This window comes from Citrus clementina, unplaced genomic scaffold (assembly GCF_000493195.1).
Source record: "Citrus clementina cultivar Clemenules unplaced genomic scaffold, Citrus_clementina_v1.0 scaffold_3, whole genome shotgun sequence".
Classification (NCBI taxonomy): domain Eukaryota; kingdom Viridiplantae; phylum Streptophyta; class Magnoliopsida; order Sapindales; family Rutaceae; genus Citrus; species Citrus x clementina.
The window spans coordinates 45,502,905-45,522,755 of record NW_006262339.1 but is presented as its reverse complement, the minus strand read 5'-3'; the positions used below and the strand labels follow the sequence as shown (position 1 = coordinate 45,522,755).

Here is a 19,851-nt window from a genome sequence, read left to right as displayed (position 1 = left end):
AAGAAAAATATTTACAGGAAATTAGTTCTTACTTTTTTCAGGGAAAGATATTTGGCTTTTACTATTTACCGTGTTCGTTTTTCTTTTTCTTTTTAGGTGGGACCGCATCGGGAAGCCCATTAATTTTTCTGGTAAAAACCTTTAAAATCATATTTTATTTGCCACTAAAGGGTAGAGCTTACATATAACGCAACATAGCGCTCTATATTACACGTCACCAATTAATTGCTTAAATCAACCATGAGGATGTCAAATCCGTCTATCATGACGTATCGCATCAACTTGTACGGTGACGATTAAAGATCCAAATGGTTCCTGGCCCCTCTGATTCTTGCAAAGGAAGATTTTGAATCGTCCCGCGCAATTTGAAAAGTGTACACTTTTCAAATTCCCCCAAAAAGAAGACAAAAAAAATTCTATTTTTATATACAAAGCAGAAAATAGAAAGCGGCAGTGAGAGAGGGACTGGCAGATTCATGAAGAGGAGTAGGAAAACCCAGAAGAAGAGCAAAAGAGAGGAGAGTCAAATGAAGGGAACACTGGCGAGACACTTTCAGGTTCAGCTAGGGTATTCTTCTTCTATCCAGAACCAATCATTCTCTTCCACGTCATCCTCCTCTCGCTTACAGAACCATCTAGAATCCGTCTCCCAGGACGCCACTCTCTCTGCCGCCGATGTCGATGATAAAGATTTGATTCTCACTCAAGATTTCTTTTGGTAAAATATCATCGTTTCAGAGAAACTGATGCTTAATTCGATCAAGATTTGATTTTACTGGTTTTCTTTTTATTGAAATTAAGATGCATTTGTGAATGCGTTTTGACTTTATTTTTCTGCTTTTGGTAATAAATTAAATCGCGGTCTGCAGCACGCCGGATTACATAACGCCGGTTAATCAGAACTCGATGAGCGGTTTTGATTGCAACAGGGTATGGTGAGATTGTAGATATTAGCATAAACAACAATACAGTTTATGCGAAAATATGCATTCTTCTAATTTCATTAATTTGTTTCGCAGGAAAACATTCCTTGCCCAAAATCACCCGAGAAGCTAAATACCGTCAAAAGCAAAAAGCTTCGGCAGGGTAATAGCAGTTACTTGAGTTAATTGGGTGATGTAGTGGGAAGGGCACTTTGCACACTATTGAGAATGATGCAGCTTGTTAGGAGAGGATAATTGTTAGAATCATAGAAACTGTATGAATGATTAATCATGCTAAATAAAGATTGTTTGATTGGTGCTATGTGTATTTACCAATTCATGACTATATTGTTGATTTAATTGTACTCTTTTCTTCTTCTTTTTTAAAAAAAATTTTAGAAATTGCATAAGAGTATAAATTTCCCTCAGTAGTTATGGGGTATAACAGTAACAGTAGTTGTAGATTCTTAAATTATTGTCATTTCATTTATGTACATCTCCGAACACGTAATAGTTTTATCCAAATTTTGCATCTCATGCATTTACTGCTTGTGCTTCACACTTTATAATGCTTGTATGTACTTTTTTTTTTTTCCCTCTTGCAACTGAATATTCATTCCTTTTTCAGATGGATTCTTAGTAAATCCCCTTGATCCTACTTCATATGACTACCAAGACACAGTGGATCTTGCAAAAGATTCATTTAGTACAGATGAAGTTCAGTTGACCAAAACAATAGGATACACAACACAGAAGACTCATAATTATGTCCCGCAATCAGCAGTTGCTTTGCGCTGTCGGGTTATGCCCCCACCATGCATTAAAAACCCTTATCAAAAAGATGCTTCAGAAATGGACATTGATCGTTTTGGAAATCAATGGGCAAAATGTGCTGGTGTGGTTCTAATATTTATGTTGTTTTCCAGGAACTTCTGTTTTATTTTTCCCCTTCTCCTTTTGAGGCAGATGCTGCCCCAAAAAAAGGTCATAGGTATTCTTCGTCTTGAAGTTTTAATTGGATAGTGCTGAAATCTGCAGGTCTGTTCCCTGTAATTACTGGAGGTGATGGCCTTTCACGCTATTATACAGATTTTCATGAGATTGAGGTATCCATCCAAAGTCAATAAAAACTTGGGTCATGTATTAGATGTTGCTTTTTTCTTTTTGTGAAGTGGTAGTAAGCCTTCCCTTTGCAGCAAATTGGTGCCGGAAACTTTAGTCATGTTTTCAAAGTGTTGAAGAGAATTGATGGTTGTTTTTATGCTGTAAAACATAGCAAAAGACAGTTGCACCATGATGCAGAGAGGTAAGTCCATGCTATTTTTATTTATATCCTTGATCAAGCATCGTGGTCATGCAATAATCTTTTCACTTTGTAGGAGGAAAGCTTTACTGGAAGTTCAAGCTTTGGCAGCTTTAGGTGTGAGTTTGTCTTTATAATTCTTCATATATGTGAAACTAGAGCTATTTTATTTTACTCTAGTCTTACCATGTTGCCCCTGTAGGGTCGCATGAAAACATTGTTGGATACTACTCCTCGTGGTTTGAAAATGAGCAACTCTACATTCAAATGGAGCTATGTGATCACAGCTTGTCTGACAAAAAAGCTTCACAATTCTTTGCTGAGGGAGAAGTATTGAAAGCCCTGCATCAGGTGAACATTCTCAAGCCCCTTTCGAGACTGCTGTTCTGTGACAGCCAAGCTCCAAAACAGGGCTTAATTAGAGCATTGCCTTTACTAATCTAACATTTGTAGCTTCATAACTGGTAGCTATTTGGCATGCATTGTGCTATGTGAGCAGTGGCGTAAAGTTGTTACTCTGTTGACTGCAGTGAAGAGTGTCTGAATATCCAATTTAGGGCGCTTTTAAATAAATTCTGTTATAAATAAAAAGAAAAGATACATGATTATGAATTCAAATTGCAAATGGGAAAGAAAAAGCTATGCTATTGACCGACCCTTTCATTCTTATTGCCCTGGGTTTTGATCTGTATGACCCCCGGGCAGTAAAAGTACACCTCTTCCATAGAGAAAGGAAGTCTTCAGACTGACTTTAAGGGTCTGTTCAAGGCACTCTCCTATCTATCAATGGAAGGATCTCCCTCTGCGGCGTGATAAGGAGTCCTAAAAAAGATCGATTGAGCCATGAAAGCTTTGGAGCATTGCTGGTGACAACATAAAGGGAAAGAGAAGTGCGACTAAAGCACTTTATCATAAGTAATATTAAACTAAGCATCCTGTATATGATCAATCAAAATCTGTGCCATAACATCGAAAGATCCTCTGCATACGTCTTGCAAGTGAAACCTTTTCATTTAGCTTTCGGCAATTGTTTTGTTTCTACATCAACTGAAACATCTCTCCTTGTCATGGGCATCACCGCATCAGTGCGTCTGGAATGTGATAATTATCATTTTTCATCTTTTGTTATTTTTTAAGTACTCCAGTATGAACTATGAAGTAAAGCCACATTGCTATTGATAGCAAGGCTTAGTATTATGATCTTCCATTCTAATAAAAGTTGTGCAAAAACTGACAATTACTTTCTTATGATAATTGAAAAGGAAACTAGGCACTATATATTTAAGGACCTTGTCTTGTCAAATTTTATTTTTCGTTACTATGTGCCATTTCTGACATTAGAAATTTTACAGATTGCACAGGCCTTGCAGTTTATACATGAGAAAGGAATAGCTCACCTAGATGTGAAACCTGATAATATTTATGTCAAGAATGGTGTTTACAAGCTTGGTGATTTCGGACGTGCAACTCTCCTCAATAAGAGCCTGCCAATTGAAGAGGGTGATGCACGGTATATGCCTCAAGAAATCCTGAATGAAGATTATGATCATCTTGACAAAGTTGATATCTTCTCATTGGGAGCTACTATGTATGAGCTAATCAAAGGATCACCTTTGTCAGAATCAGGACCTCAGTTTTTGAATCTCAGGGATGGAAAGCTGCCCCTACTTCCTGGCCATTCATTGCAATTTCAGAACTTGCTCAAGGTAGCATCTCTTACCCATGTCAATCTCTTTTGTTGACTGTAAAGTAGATTTGAAGAATAATTATTACGGAGCATTGGAACAAAACACTAGAGAAAATGCTTTCAGTTGGCACTATCCTCTTTGTGTTCCTGTTTTGTATTTTCTTTCTTGCTCTGTGTCTTGCAATGTTTATGCCCATGTAATTGGGCATGGAAGAAAACTAACTAAAGTGTTGTATGCTAAAATGAATCTAATAAATAAATCTTTGATTATATAAAGCATTCTGTGATAATGTTTGCCTCTTTTGCATCATGGTTGATTTCTTTTGTTATTATGTCCTGTCAGGTCATGGTGGATCCGGATCCTGTTCAGCGGCCTTCTGCGAAAGAATTAGTAGAAAATCCAATATTTGATAAAATTCAAAAACACAGAAAAACCTATATGAAACCATAATTTGATTTTGACTTGGATTTGGAGATGTTGTATATGCACGAAAGCAGCTGCTTGTAGCTCTCCCAGCAAGGCATGGAAGGGAAAGATTACTATTGGGCAGGTTTAGGATGAGCCCTTTTTTCAGTTTCTCTAATTTATTGCTCCAAATTTTCTCCAAGGAATGGAGCAAATTTTTTAAAGTTTAAAGGAAGCAGTCTTCAGAATATTGTATTATGGACTGGACTGAAGGTATGCTTTGCTAATGATGAGCTTTTTTGATCTCAGATGTTACAGTGTCATCTTATACAGCGTTGATTATAATTATTGAAGATTAAAAATTTGATTTGTGTACGTATGTTGGCTTGAAACTCCCACCCTTACAGTTAGTAAGACAAATGAAATGCATATTGACTTAAAGACTTTCTGGTAGCTTGTGTATCATGTTTGCATGTGTACAAAACCTGGCATTATTAGTGTCGAACATGTGGGTTTTTCCAATGAATTACTGGCTTGAGTTCTTAACCTTTGTAAACGTGAGAAGCCTACAGTTTTCCTGTATCTTGAGTGAAAGCTTGTTCAGTCAGACGTTGGGGGCATGGTTGATTTGGCAACGTGGTTTTCAGTTTCACTGCTTGCCTTGTTGCACATGGTGTATAATTTGTAAGACAGTAATTAGCAATTACACAACTAGAATGATGCAAGGCACAGGGCATTGATGAGTTGGCTCATTATTTCTTTTTATTGCAAGGCTTTTCTGTTTGGCGGAAGAAAAAATATAAAAGAAAATTGCCTATTAGTACTTTGTAGCTGCAGCAGTTGTTTGGCTCTTTGGTGTAGCTCACCTGTGAAACTGTGAATGTGCTCTGTGGCCATGGTTATCTGAGTTTGAATCCAACAGTAGATTAAAGGTTAACGCTTACTGAGTGGGATTTCTCATTTCAGTCCAAACTTTTTGTCTTTTTCAAAGTCTGAAATTGCGGCCAACGCGAATTCAACATGGGATGCTGTATTATTTGTATATAACAAGGCCGGTGCTAGTATCAGTTCTTTTGAGTTTGAGAAGATTTTTCCTAAGTTACAAATAAGTCCAAGATTACTTATTTGAACACTCAAGAATCAAACCCGTATCTTCTAAAACCAGAAAAATTCTAAAACTAGGCCTGAGCAGCTGGCTTGAAACATAATGCAGACTGAAGATGTTCTACTGTTAGCATAGTCCCTTCATTATTAACTGACTCTCTGCATTTGGAGTTATTCCTAGTTTTGAACTTGGTATTCAGAAGTGGGAAGCCACACATGCATTGAAAACATTAAGAAACTGCACCAGAAATGTGTTGAAATAGCTGTCCACCTTACGTTTACAGCTCAGTTTGTGGCAGCTTTCGCTATTAACACCATTTTCTCATCACAAACTTATCAATCCAGCTCTCAGATCCCAACATTCTGTGTGCCAGGGCATTAGAGAGAGAGAGGTAGTGAATACTCAAGAAACTCCAGTTCTGTTTGGTCATCAACATAATTTGGTTATCAGTTTCTAGTTTAAAATATATATATATATATATAAAGGAAAAAATTGTCTGCTAATGATGTAGTAAAGGACCCAACAAAGGAGAACCATGGAGTAGTCTCTGAAAAGCACGAAGGAAAGGAATTATCATGTGAAATGTTGTGCAAATACGGCATCGTAGATGCCGAATCCCGCACAGTTTCAAGTCATCACGGCCATGGCGCCAAGGCTGTGAAGTGGTCTGTGATTTTGCAGTTAGCATTTCAAAGCCTTGGGGTAGTATATGGAGATATTGGAACATCACCTCTCTGCGTGTACGCAAGCACCTTCACAAATGATATAAGACATGTGGATGACATATTGGGCGTTTTTTCTTTGATCATCTACACTCTCTCATTAATCCCTCTCATCAAGTACGTGTTCATAGTCTTACAAGCAAATGACAACGGAGATGGTAAGGATATATGACAACTTTTAGTTTTTGCTACTCTTTAAAGTTGAAGCATATATCACGTCATTGAACTTGTAAATAAATGCATTTAAATGTTGCTGGTTAATTTTTTTTATCATAAGGAATATTTGCCCTTTATTCTTAGATCCCGAGTGAAGAAGCTGCGGACTGCAATCTTGAGTTGCCTCGCAGTCGCGGAAGCCGGGGGACTGCAATGGCATTAAGGGTCAAGCATAAGCTTGAGAACAGCCAATTTGCCAAGCCATTCCTATTGATCACGGCCATGCTTGGCACTTGTATATTGATCGGTGATGGTGTCGTCACTCCTTGCGTCTCAGGTTCACTCGTTAACTCTAGTTTCTTTCTTAGCTGTTAAATGCTAGCTGCTTTTCATTAATGTTTGCCTCATGTTCTTTATTTTATTTTTTCTTTAAATTGATGTGATTAAACAAATTAAAAATTTTAGTAAGGAGAAATTAATCTCTGAAAAACCAATGGAACTGGCATAATGTGTTAAGTAAGCATAGCATTATTGATGTGTTTAATTGCACTGAAGAATTCCGCATCTCTTACATGTTTCATGTTTCATTATAATTTTTTGTAAATCCTTGCAGAATATAAATTTAGATTTTCTTGTCTTATTTTTCTCTCATTTTTTTAATATAATTTTGGGACAGTTATATCAGCTGTGAGAGGGATCAGGGAAGCTACATCAGCAATGACAGAAGGTACTCAACAACCATTAACTTAGTTAAGTACGAAGATTTGTTCTTTACTTTTGAGTACCTGTCAGTAAAGAAATGTATCTGCTTCAGAGTTTAATGAAAGTAATATGACTGAAAAAAAAAAAAAAAAACTTATATGATAAATTACAACAAGCAAGTTGATCATCCTATTGATTCTACTTTCCTATACAGAGAGGATTGTGTGGATCTCAGTAGCCATCTTGGGCTGCCTTTTCATGATTCAACAATTTGGAACTGATAAAATTGGCTACATCTTTGCTCCAATAATCTGTGTTTGGTTTGCACTCATTGGTGGCATTGGAATCTACAACTTCTTCAAATTTGATCCAACAGTGATTAAAGCCATAAATCCAATTTACATCATTGAGTATTTCAGAAGGAACAAGAAAGAAGCTTGGATTTCACTTGGTGGCGTTGTCCTTGCAATAACAGGTACTCATCATTTTCTTTCTGCTGCTCCATTGCTCCAATGACTATTGTTAATTTATTATGAATAATCTTGAATAATGAGTTGTAAAATTCAGGATCCGAAGCATTGTTCGGGGATGTTGGTCATTTCACTGTTCGGTCTATACAAATAAGCATGTGCACGGTGACCTATCCGACTCTCGTTTTGGCATATGTTGGCCAAGCGCCTCCTTCCTTCGCAAGAACAAAGATCTTGTTAGCGATGTCTTCTTCAAGTCCATTCCAGGTAAAACACCGCATAAAGTTTTTGCTGTCACTCAATCTATTGTATTGACCAATTGACTTATTTGATTAATGGTGAAACAAAGCAGGTCCTCTGTATTGGCCAACGTTTGTGGTGGCCGTATTAGCAGCAATCATAGCAAGTCAAGCCATAATTTCAGGGGCATTCTCTATAATCCAATAATCACTTTCATTTGGGTGTTTCCCTAGCGTGAAAATCGTGCACACATCAGCAAAATTTAAAGTACAAATTTACATTCCTGAAGTCAATTATCTACTCATGTTGGCTTGCATGGGAGTTACTCTCGGTTTCAAGGACCCCAAAAAGATTGGCAATGCGTATGGTAATTATCCACATTTCAATCACTTTCTTTTAGCATTATCTAAATTTGGTTGTGTGAAGAAAATCAAATGATCAACTGATGAATCTATCACTGGGATTGCTGTTGTGGTTATAATGATACTAACTTCAGCCTTGCTGGTACTCATTATGATAATTATATGGAAATCCAGCATGTTTTTCATACGCACCTACGTTCTTACCATTGGCTCTGTGGAGTCAGTCTACTCAAGTTCAGTCCTTTACAAATTTAACCAGGGAGGTTACCTACCGTTAGCCTTTGCTGTGTTTCTGATCACTGTAATGTACATTTGGAACAACGTGTTCAGAAGAAAGCACTTTTATGAACTCAAGCACAAGGTTTCTCCTGGGAGGCTCAAGGAGATAGTGGCTGACACGAAAGTTTGTCGAATTCCAGGGCTCGCCATATTCTACTCAGAGCTTGTTCAAGGTATCCCACCCATTTTCGAGTGTTACATGTCGAACTTAGTGTGTTTCGTTGTGTTGTGAGATACGGATACAGAGATTCATGCAATGGGGCGGCGGATCGCTTTGAAGGAACGTTGATCGAAAAATTGAAGGAGTTCGTTAGAGAGGGTTATTTTTGGTCATTTCAGGGAATCATGAATGAGGGAGACGTTACTGAAGTTGATGAAGAGAGTGGACATGAGAATGTGAAGTTGGTTCCACAAGAGAAGCAAAAGGAGGCATTGGAGAGGGAGATCGAAATGGTGGATGAAGCGTCGCGCGCTGGTGTCGTCCACTTGATTGGCGAGAGCGAGGTGGTTGCGGGTAAGGGAGCCAGTATTGGCAAAGAGGATTTTGATAGATTATGGTTACAATTTCTTGAAGAGTAACTCGAGACAAAGTGACCAATTGTTCGATATTCCCCGCGAGAAAATGCTCAAAGTGAGAATGACGTACGACCTTTAAAAGGCTCTGCCACCCTGCAATGAGTTATGAGACTCGAGTGTTGACTGTTTGACTGCTGTATAATTATGGGCTGATCTCTGACGGGTTTGGGCCTTAGTTAAAACATGAATAGGCCCAAAAAATGATTAGCAATAGTAAAGACTAACAAATGGAACTTACACTAAACTAAATAAAGACTAGAGATGGCAAAAATATCCGTCCGGTCCGGACTCGGATCGTACCCGGGGGTTGCGGGCCGGATAATACCCGGTCCGGGTATGAAGCCGGGTCGGTCTTGGGCATCACTTGATAAACCCGGAATCTGGATTTTATTAAAAAAATTATTAAATATATATTATTTTAAATATTTTATATTTATTTGACTCATTTATTATATATATATATATATATAATTTTAAACACTTAAAGTTTATATTTTCATGTCAAATTTTATTGAAATAAATTTAAAACTTATAAAATTACCAAAAAATAAAAAATATATACACATAAAATATTAAAAAATATAAAATTCGGGTACCCGGATTAAAATTCGGCCCGGACCCGGACCCGGACCGGTTACATCCGGGCAGAGTCCGGTCATGGCAATACCCGGACCCGGCCCGGGGTTTTGCCATCTCTAATAAAGACGGATTCACGTTTTGACATGGTAAAATATTTGCTCATCATCTTTCTTTCAGATTCAGTCATTCAGAATCTGAATTCTAGTAATCATTTACAATAGAATAGGGAAAGAAACGTACTTTTGTAGATAACCATTGTGTCAACTTCATTCCACGCGTTTTCTATCACGTATGTAAATACAATTATGTAAAAGCAAAACTACTACAGCAACAGCTGCTTAATTCATGAGAAAAAAAGTTAACCATAACATCCAAAGGTTCAACACTCAGCATTAGCTTGCATGATGATGATTCAAATTTCCTTGTTTCATATGTGTGTTAAGTTTTCGACGCCATACAACATACACGCCAGCTTCAATTGTCTTCAAACTGGAATATTCTGAGCATATGACATTGTTGACGTGTGTTATATATAATATATAGGAAGATTGTTTTCTTAACAGTCAATAATTTCTTTGATTGTATAATTTTATAGCATTATTTTTATTTTCAAATATACTTTTATTTATATTATTATAAAATTAAATAAACCCTATATATGTAAATTAAAATTAAAAATTATATATATATATATATATGTTTCCATGTGAATAAAAAATTAATAATAATAATCATATATTATTTAATTTTTTTTAACGTATTTCTTATAACAAATGTATATTTTATATTCCCATGTAATTATCAAATAAATAATCTATTTATCTTTCTTTTCCTATAAATTTTTTTGTATTAGGAGATTTTGTGATATTATGAAGACGGTAGGGATATTTAACTTAATATTATGATAGGGTTTTTTTTAACTTAAGCGAGGTTTGTTGCGATAATCCAAGACCTGACAGAAACGGAAAGTACAAAATGAACACAAACTAACGGTCATCAATCAGGTTAAGAAATTATTACATTTCTTTTCTTCACCGACGGATCATTTCATACAATAAAATAATTAATGAAGCAACACATGCCAATTAGTATTGCGCCAATAATTCGACTGTTGCGATGGCTTAATTTTTGTATTTTCTGGAGTCCGATTCTGGACCAACAAGCGCTGGTTTCAAAAGATTCTCGGAAACAACTTCGGATTAAATTATTGTAGTTGTTGGTTATCATTTGCAATGTGCGGCAAGCTGCCGGTTGTTGGTTTTTGCGGAGAAAATGCAAATTAATGATCTAAACTACATTGTAAATTAACTTGATTCTTGGAATATTCCGTGCCTGGTGATTCTATTTCAAAAAAAAAAAAAAAAATTTAAGTCATCAAGAATTAAAGTCTTTGTTGCAAACTTATGAGTTGCGGCCGTCAAAGTTGATTTTATGTGTACATACACACATGACACACCCCCATCCAATGATGATGTTGAAACATTAGTACTTTGTGTTGGAGTTTTGTTGGCATTTCAAAATACTAATGTCTCACATTTGAGGGTAGGTGAGAGCAATTGTCTTTTTTTTTTCTTCAATTTATTTGAAATTTCTTATGTGTTTGATTTAATTACAAATTATAGTTAGAATAAGTCAAATCTAGATGTGGTTTGAATTATTCAAATTGAATTGAATTATAAGACACATGTAACTCAAATTAATTTCAGGAAGTGAGTGACCAATCCAAGTTGAATTAGAAAGAGGATTATATATAGAGGGTTTCTTAATAAAAAAGAAGACATATAAAACCTTCAAGGTACTTTTACTACATCTAGTTCTATCTCATAATTTCTTCGTCAATTTTTCTTTTTAAATTGTTGTGGTTGGAGTGCAACCTCACAACAGTGTCATTGAATACCGGAGAGTCAATCCGCTTTATTTGTGTTATTTTTGCATTCGGAAAATAGGAGCTGAAATTGATCTTTAGCTTGATGAATTTATAATTGTTGCCGGGTTCACATTGTCGTAAATAGCATTGGAAAAACAATAAAGTTAACAATGATATAAATAGTAACAACGACTATTGTTCATGGAATTTTATTCTTCACGTTTTATATTTATCTCAAACTATTATCTATTGATAGTCAACATTTTATTAATGTTACTATTCTCACTGGTATTTAAAAAAAAAACAAAAACAAAAAAAATTGAATCACGTTTCCAATACTTTTGGACGCGGCTTCCACCGTTCTACGTGTGTTTTTTTTCACTCGAACTCTTGCAAGAAGCCAATTCTGAACCGTCTCAACTCAACTTTGAAGTCATTGTTGAAATTTCGTGATGGAACACGTGGCGGCTGGGTAATGGGTGTTTACAGAACACTTTTGACGATGAAGGGGTAACTTCAGTGGTCCCCCACTGGCTTTACCTCAACGATAACGCCTTCCCGTGATGTTGCAAACGGCATTCACACGTGACACGTGACGATGATGACCGAACCGTGCGGGATGCTTTTCCTCTCTGCCTCGCAGTCGTAGTGGAAACTGGAAACCACCGGCAATCGTCCATTCATCGTACTAAATGACAAAATAATGACAATATGGTGTGGCCAGTGGGGGGCGTAGCCTACCATCAAGAAAGTCAAAAAGGTGCCAAACAGAGGACGACACTTGGCATTAGAATTAATGATACCACAGTCGTCGATCTGATGCAATCAAGATCTGTGCGTTACTTTCAACCCTTGTGCAGGCTGGAAGAAATACTCTTTCCGTCTTTCGTTTTACTTGTAAAACAAGAGCACGAGCAAGAGATGAGATCTTTGACCTAATGCGATACGAGATAACTGTTATGGGCACTTCACAGAATTTTGAGCATTTGTAGTCACCAGAAGCAAAATGGGAGTATTCATATAATGCATGCATTATATTTGCCCATTGTTCCCAATACCATATTAAATATGGTGGTTAATTATATATATATATTTTTAAAAATACTAGTCATCCATTTAAAATTACCTCGTTATTAAAAATATGATTAAATTTAAATTTATTCTATTTTACACCCATTTTTTACATTTTGTATTTGTATTAGCTATTCACCTAACATTAACACCGTTAAAACAAACTAAATATTTTATCTTTTTTTTTTTTTTGGCTTTGCACCACTATAATTCTGTGAGATAATAAAATGAAATTAGAAAAAAGAAAATATTAAAACAAACGAACTCATACTCCTTTTTTCGGTTTTTCAATAAAGAATCACAAATTTTGTTACACTCGAAATAAATAAATACACTCAATTTTTTTAAAAATAAATAAATACCCAATAACCCAATAACAATAAGATGCAAACTCTCAATTTCCAGCCATTATCCACCAACAGCCTGGCTATCGTCATAATCGGCCCCAGCAGCCTTTGCCAGAATCGGTTTGGTTTCTGTGTTTTTGCCACCAAATCCCACAGGTGGTGGTTGCGCTAGTTCGCTTGCGATGGCTATCACCACGGCGTCTGTACCACTAGTGTTGCTGCCGTAATGATGGGGCAGGAAGGCAGCAACAAGCAGCAGTACTCGAATGGAGAACAAAGGATAGAAGGAAAATAATAACAAAGAAAGTTTATTTTCTAATTCATTTTAGATGTCCTGAATGGATAGATAAAAAATAATTTTTTTAATTTTAATTTTGATTTTCATATTTTAAAATATTTAATTTATAAATTTAACACGGTTAAATGTCTAAATTACTTTTGTGATGTCATTGATTATAAATGGAAGCTAATGATAGGTTGAACGGTATACAAAGTATAAATTACATGTGTAAAATCGAATAATTAAATTCAAAATTTTATAATATTTTTTATAATGGATGATAATTTTCCTTTTTTGATTGCACTTAAGTCTCTTAAGTCCAAAGACTTAAGCATTTTAGTACTTAACAAACGACGAGAGAATAACTGCCAGTACATAATAATTGGCTTTTTAACTGGCCTTATTTTAGTTGATCCAAAATTAAAGATTCTGCATGCAGCTTCAAAGACCAATAAGCTACCCAATATGCATGTAAAAAAAAAATTATTACGATATTATATGGGAATGGGAATGGGAATGGGAATGGGATATATACATAATTAATTATAGAAAGTTGATATTTCAATGGAGTTTGGGATGATAGTATAGAGAGCTAGATATTTTAATTAATCAGAGAAAGCATTTATACAAAAACAAAAATGTTAAGAAGCAGAAATTGTTGACATCAATTTATTACAAGATCCTATAGGGGACCACCATCAGCATTTTAGGCCTCGGATGTCTCGCTGGGCATTTTAAACGCTTTAGAAAACAAAACAAAAGCTAACCTTTTGAGAATGTCCAATACTTCATGAGAAACAAAACAAAACAAATGTCTTAATATATATTTTCACTGCTTTATGATTGATAAAATCTTAAAATATATCTATAAATATCAAAATATACGATATACGATAATATGGTGCACAAATCTCATGCAAAACCTTTTTTTTTAATATATATTATAAGCAGATTTGTTACTTACAATAAACTCAAAAGTCATTTTTTATGACTCCTTAATTACTTGACAAATAACAATTGAGTCATTAAAGAAAATTTGATTTTGGGTTAATATATCATATATTTCAAAGAACTGTGGGAGTTGCTAGCTTCTCCAGTTTCTTTGCATATAAATACTACTCTCCATCACCCCCACCAATTAAAAAGTGAAAACCCTCCACACCCCAGCATGCATCTCTGTTACCTTTGAGTTTATAAAGAGTTTTGTGAGCGAGAGTTTGAATTCCAATTAGATTTAGACCCAAGAAAAGCAAAAGAAAAATGTCGGGGGATGTCGTAATTGAACCAACAAAAGAAGAAGAGGAGGCGGTTTCCGTACAACTCCAAGGAAAAAAACTTTCATGGCAAAAATTAGGAAGAAACGACTCCTTGGACATGGAATCCCGTACAGTTTCCGGTCACTACGGCCGTGACTCCAAGGTGAATTCTTTCTGCTTCCAATATATATATATATAATCAATGAGATTTCCGTTTCTTCTTCTTTCTTAATTATTGTTCTGTTTAATTAATTAATTAATAATTAGCAGGCTGTGAAGTGGTCGGTGATCTTGCAATTAGCATTTCAAAGCATTGGCGTAGTGTATGGAGATATTGGCACATCGCCCCTCTACGTCTACGCAAGCACCTTCACTAATGGTATTAATCATATTGATGACATACTTGGGGTGCTTTCTTTGATCTTCTATACCCTCACCCTGATCCCTCTTGTCAAGTACGTGCTGATCGTCTTACGTGCCAACGACAACGGTGACGGTAATATTTATTTTTTCTTTAATTATGTGTGTATATACTACTGTTAACTAAATTCGGCTTCGGCCAAAACCTATTTTTATCCAATTTAGGGTGCGTTTGGATGCATTTGATAAACACTAATCGTTATATCTTGAAAGTTATATTGATATGATTTTTTACTTGTATAATGAAAAATCGATTATATCTTTAATGATCTTATCAAAATTATCATTTAAAATTTATATTTTACTATATATTATTAACTTATATTTTATAATTATATTTTTTTTTTCAGATGCAGTTTAAAAATTACAGTACCTCAATCTTAAAAATAAAATGACCTTAATTAATGATTCTTTTTATTTTGGAGATAGTCGCTGGGGTTTCTTCCGGTGGTGTGCCAAACTCCAAATTGTGGGGCATGTATGACGTATAATAATATTAAACTAGTATATGGTGCAATGAACTGAAAATCATCTCGGGAAGAAAGAAGAAATTAACTTCATTTAGTCAGCAGGTCTTTATTTGTTTATTGGAAATTACTAGGTATCAGTTTTAGGACAAAATAATTAAACAATTTTGTTTTTTTTTTGTTTTTATAAAAATGCTTGTAATATTATGTATATTAAGTCCAAAAAGAAAAAAAAAATCCCTTGCGTTCATGCATCGACTAAATTCCCGAATGATCCCGATGGTGGTGACGAAAAGGGATCAATATTTCTTGTGAGTTGTGAAAGAAAAGTAAAAGACTAAAGAGTAGTGGGTCATCTTATCCCAAGACTTTACCGTAAACTAATTTATTTACATATGTGCGGTCAAGCAAGTGTGCGGTCATCTAAGTCAAATTAATTTTAATTTATTTGTGGCTTCAATCAATGGGGATAGCGTCTGTCTAGCCAATAGTGAATAAAATAACATGTATAAAATTTCAGGAGGAACGTTTGCTCTTTATTCATTGATATGTCGATATGCAAAGGTGGGATTGATACCAAGCGAACAAGCTGAGGACTGTGATGTATCAAATTTCCAGCTCGAATTGCCGAGCAAACGTCTTAAAAGAGCATCAAGGCTCAAGTACAAGCTTGAGAACAGTCAATTTGCTAAGTACTTTCTTTTAGTCGCCACCATGCTTGGTACTTCCATGGTCATCGGTGATGGTGTCCTCACTCCGTGCATCTCAGGTTTATATATACAATTTCAAATTTTCAACTATTTTTTGCTGGAATCTTGGTGAATCTCAATAATGCATCCACATGGGCTCTGATCAGGGCTTATTTGTTAATTAATTAACATTTAATTATTGCTTAGAAATTATTAATTAACATACAAAATGATCATATTCACATTGGCTAAGATGAGGTTAATTGACTTCACCAAGGAAAAAAAAAATCATTTGTAAGACTTTTGACGATGTGCAAATCAATGGCAGTTTTATCAGCTGTGGGAGGCATCAAGGAAGCTTCAGCTGGAATGACACAAGGTAAATACAATAATATATGTGCTTTTGTCATACAAGAATTATAATAATACAATTTTCTTAGTTTTAACTGTTAAATTACAGACAAATTTGAAGATTATATCGTGGCTTTAGCCAACAGATTTTGGACATATCCCTAGTGACGCACGTTAAATTGGAATCATTCCCCGTCTTTTAGGACGATTAGAATTAATAAAAATATAGAACCTAGACTCCTAGAGAAACAAATGACCATTAAAATATTGATTTTGCAGTTTTGTATGCCCATCAAAATTAGAATTTATGACTCAATAACCAACGATAGCGTCCTTAGTTCTTGTTGCTCAATTTTGAATAAACTATTCGTTAATTACACAATTACAATATAAGTTGACAGGGAATGATAAAATTTACTATTGATTAAATTAATGAACGCTATGTAGTATCTAAAAAACATGACATAATTGTTTGTTTGTGTAAAACAGACAAGGTTGTTTGGGTATCAGTCGCCATCATTGTTCTGCTCTTCATGGTTCAAAGATTTGGAACTGATAAAGTAGGCTACAGCTTTGCACCAATTATTTGTGTTTGGTTTTCTCTAATTGGTGGAATTGGTATCTACAACTTCATCAAGTATGATCCATCAGTAATTAAGGCCATAAATCCAAAGTACATCGTTGATTATTTCACAAGGAACAAGAAAGATGCTTGGATTTCCCTCGGTGGCGTTGTTCTTGCCATTACAGGTAGGACGTAATTAACCTACTCCTTGATTAATTTCAAGTTAATTATATATATATTGACTGACGGCAGTTTTTTTTTTTTTTTTCCTTTTTTGTAAAAAAATAATAATAATAAAATTACAGGAACCGAAGCATTATTCGCAGATGTTGGTCACTTCACAGTTCAATCAATACAACTAAGTATGTGCACTGTGACTTATCCAGCTCTCATTTTGGCGTATATGGGACAAGCCTCCTTCCTGCGCAAACACAGTGAACTCGTTAGCGAAACTTTCTACAAGTCCATTCCACGTAATGAATCGATTGATCAATATATGGTTTAATTAATCAATTTTATAATTTGCTATCTCCCATGCCTGCCAATTTTTATTAAGTTATAATAATGAAACGATGACGCTCGCATTACTACTGCAGATAGTTTGTATTGGCCAATGTTTATTGTGGCCGTGATGGCAGCAATCATAGCAAGCCAAGCGATGATTTCAGGGACCTTCTCTATAGTCCAACAATCCATTTCATTGGGCTGTTTCCCTCGCGTCAAAGTCGTGCACACATCTGCTAAGTATGAAGGCCAAGTTTACATTCCTGAAATCAATTACTTGCTTATGATAGCTTGCGTTTGCGTTACTGTCGGTTTCAGGACCACTGAAAAAATTGGCAACGCATATGGTAATCACTAGTCAGTGGATCGATCAATCAATCAATCAATCCTCCGTACCGTAACTCTTATATTATATTCATTTAATTAACTTCTAATGCTAGTTGATTACTTACTTAAGTCTAGCTAATTGAGTTTCACTAATTTATTTGTTTTTAAAAAATAAATGCAGGGATTGCAGTCGTATTTGTGATGACACTGACGTCAACGTTGCTAGTACTCATCATGATAATGATCTGGAAATCCAACATATTTTTGGTAATCGCTTACGTGCTTGTCATCATGTCAGTGGAGTTGGGGTATTTAAGTTCAGTCCTGTACAAATTTGACCAAGGTGGGTACTTACCATTAGCATTTGCCGCGGTTCTAATGACCATCATGTACATCTGGAATAATGTGTACCGGAGAAAGTACTATTTCGAGCTTGAGCACAAGATTTCTCCAGAGAGAGTCAAAGAGATTGCTGCTGAAACAAAATTTTGTCGAATCCCTGGCCTCGCGATGTTCTACTCAGAGCTTGTTCAGGGTATCCCACCTATCTTCAAGCATTATGTGGAAAATGTGCCTGCATTGCACTCGGTTCTTGTTTTCGTCTCCATCAAGTCGTTGCCAATCGGTAAGGTGCCAGCAGAGGAGCGATTTCTTTTCCGGAGAGTGGAACCGAGAGAGCTTAATGTGTTTCGATGTGTTGCAAGATACGGGTACACGGATGCACGCAATGAGGAGGAGCCATTTGAGAGAATGTTGATTGAAAAATTGGAGGAGTTTATAAAAGAGGATTTATGGCTATGTCAAACAACCATCAGTAACATGGAGATTGCTGAAGGTGATCAAGTGGATGAGTTGGTTGATGGAGAGACTGATCAGCTTGATGAGAACTCAAAGTTAGCTCAACAAGAGAATCAAAAGAAGGCAGAATTGGAGAAACAGATTGAGACACTGGATCGAGCGTGGCGGGCTGGCGTTGTTCATTTGATTGGTGAGAGTGAGGTGGTTGCGGGAAAGGGAGCTAATATTGGAAAGAGGATTTTGATTGATTATGGTTACAATTTCTTGAAGAGAAATTTGACACAAAGTGGTAAAGTGTTTGATATTCCTCACAAGCGCATGCTCAAGGTGGGGATGACTTACGAGCTTTAATTACTTTGATTAATTATCATCAGGAGATACTAAACAAGTAAGATGGCCTGGATATTTAGATTGAGTGCTTTATTTCGAAGTTAAAATGATGCTTTTTGCCCTGAAGAGCTAAAGATGTATAGCAGTGAAGGCAGTAAAATTCAGCCCTCAAGGAAAAAAAAAAAATCCAAGTAGTAATTAAGGAATAAATTAGAACCAGCTACAATATATCATATCATATCATATCATAAGAGATGGCTAATTCCTTCGGTGTATCATATAATATTTATTTTTCAGTTATGTTATCTATTGTGCAAGTAAAATTCTAAAATTATGCACATGTTGACTTAGCATAAATTTTCGTTGAATTTGATTTTTCATTTATAATTAATAGCTTCATTTTCCTTAAATCGTCCATTTCTAAGATGTTAATTACGTCATAATAATCCCAAAGAGGGATTATTAATGACTAAATTAAGGGATAGTCGGACGAACTCTGCAAATAGTTGGGATCATAATCTAAACCTAAACAAAAAATAATGCAGATGAAATAAAACATATATTTTATTTTCGCCCACTTTATTCTCAAATTGATCTTTATTATCAATTAAGGATGCTTTATGAAATTGCTAAATGATTGAAAAATAAATAAAAATCTCTGTGGATACTGGATCATATCACTATCATTAATTCCTGTCAATGTAAGAAAATTATGGCACTACTCATTCACTTCACTTACACATATCCCTGGACCCTACTGTGAAAATTGGCACACTTTGATTGTAAAAGTACAGAGAAAAAAAAAAGGCAGCATTTTAAACTTCAAAAGTACATAAAAATTTTATTTATTTATTTTTCCCTGAATTTAAGTAATTTTCAAAATTGATTAATAAGCCGTAGAGTGTTGAGGTGCTTTTGAAGTAGTACCTAGATAAATGCTTTTCTAATGCAGCATTTTTGAAGTAATCGTTTAAAATTTTAATTATACTCTTGAAGAATTTTTAACTTTTATTCTAAATGATGTGATATTCATAAATTAGATTATAATAACACAATTAAATTATTTTTA

General features: G+C 35.3%; 2 protein-coding genes and 1 pseudogene across 2 annotated transcripts; all 3 read left to right on the top strand.

Annotated features, from left to right (window-relative positions):
* The first annotated feature begins 270 nt into the window (after positions 1 to 270).
* Positions 271 to 4,683, top strand: LOC18047909 (wee1-like protein kinase). The gene is made up of 10 exons (XM_006444206.2): positions 271 to 718; positions 870 to 930; positions 1,020 to 1,086; positions 1,552 to 1,818; positions 1,962 to 2,029; positions 2,120 to 2,229; positions 2,303 to 2,343; positions 2,429 to 2,577; positions 3,579 to 3,932; positions 4,257 to 4,683. Exons 1-10 carry the CDS (start codon positions 477 to 479, stop codon positions 4,362 to 4,364), a joined length of 1,467 nt encoding a protein of 488 aa, XP_006444269.2. The 5' UTR covers positions 271 to 476; the 3' UTR covers positions 4,365 to 4,683.
* LOC18047908 lies at positions 4,577 to 9,271 on the top strand (annotated as a pseudogene).
* A 4,840-nt stretch (positions 9,272 to 14,111) lies between these two features.
* Positions 14,112 to 19,034, top strand: LOC18047907 (potassium transporter 5). Its single transcript, XM_006444204.2, has 8 exons — positions 14,112 to 14,494; positions 14,602 to 14,827; positions 15,739 to 15,987; positions 16,236 to 16,286; positions 16,748 to 17,008; positions 17,129 to 17,296; positions 17,420 to 17,674; positions 17,836 to 19,034. Exons 1-8 carry the CDS (start codon positions 14,336 to 14,338, stop codon positions 18,801 to 18,803), a joined length of 2,337 nt encoding a protein of 778 aa, XP_006444267.1. The 5' UTR covers positions 14,112 to 14,335; the 3' UTR covers positions 18,804 to 19,034.
* Positions 19,035 to 19,851: the final 817 nt, after the last annotated feature.

Excerpts from the sequence above, each read along its gene's own strand:
- LOC18047909 (XM_006444206.2), top strand. The coding sequence starts at position 477 with ATGAAGAGGAGTAGGAAAACCCAGAAGAAGAGCAAAAGAGAGGAGAGT. Across the intron at positions 1,087-1,551 it reads AAGCAAAAAGCTTCGGCAGG|ATGGATTCTTAGTAAATCCC; the intron begins GTAATAGCAGTT and ends TTCCTTTTTCAG. Across the intron at positions 2,030-2,119 it reads CAGATTTTCATGAGATTGAG|CAAATTGGTGCCGGAAACTT; the intron begins GTATCCATCCAA and ends TTCCCTTTGCAG.
- LOC18047907 (XM_006444204.2), top strand. The coding sequence starts at position 14,336 with ATGTCGGGGGATGTCGTAATTGAACCAACAAAAGAAGAAGAGGAGGCG. Across the intron at positions 14,495-14,601 it reads ACTACGGCCGTGACTCCAAG|GCTGTGAAGTGGTCGGTGAT; the intron begins GTGAATTCTTTC and ends AATAATTAGCAG. Across the intron at positions 16,287-16,747 it reads TTCAGCTGGAATGACACAAG|ACAAGGTTGTTTGGGTATCA; the intron begins GTAAATACAATA and ends TGTGTAAAACAG.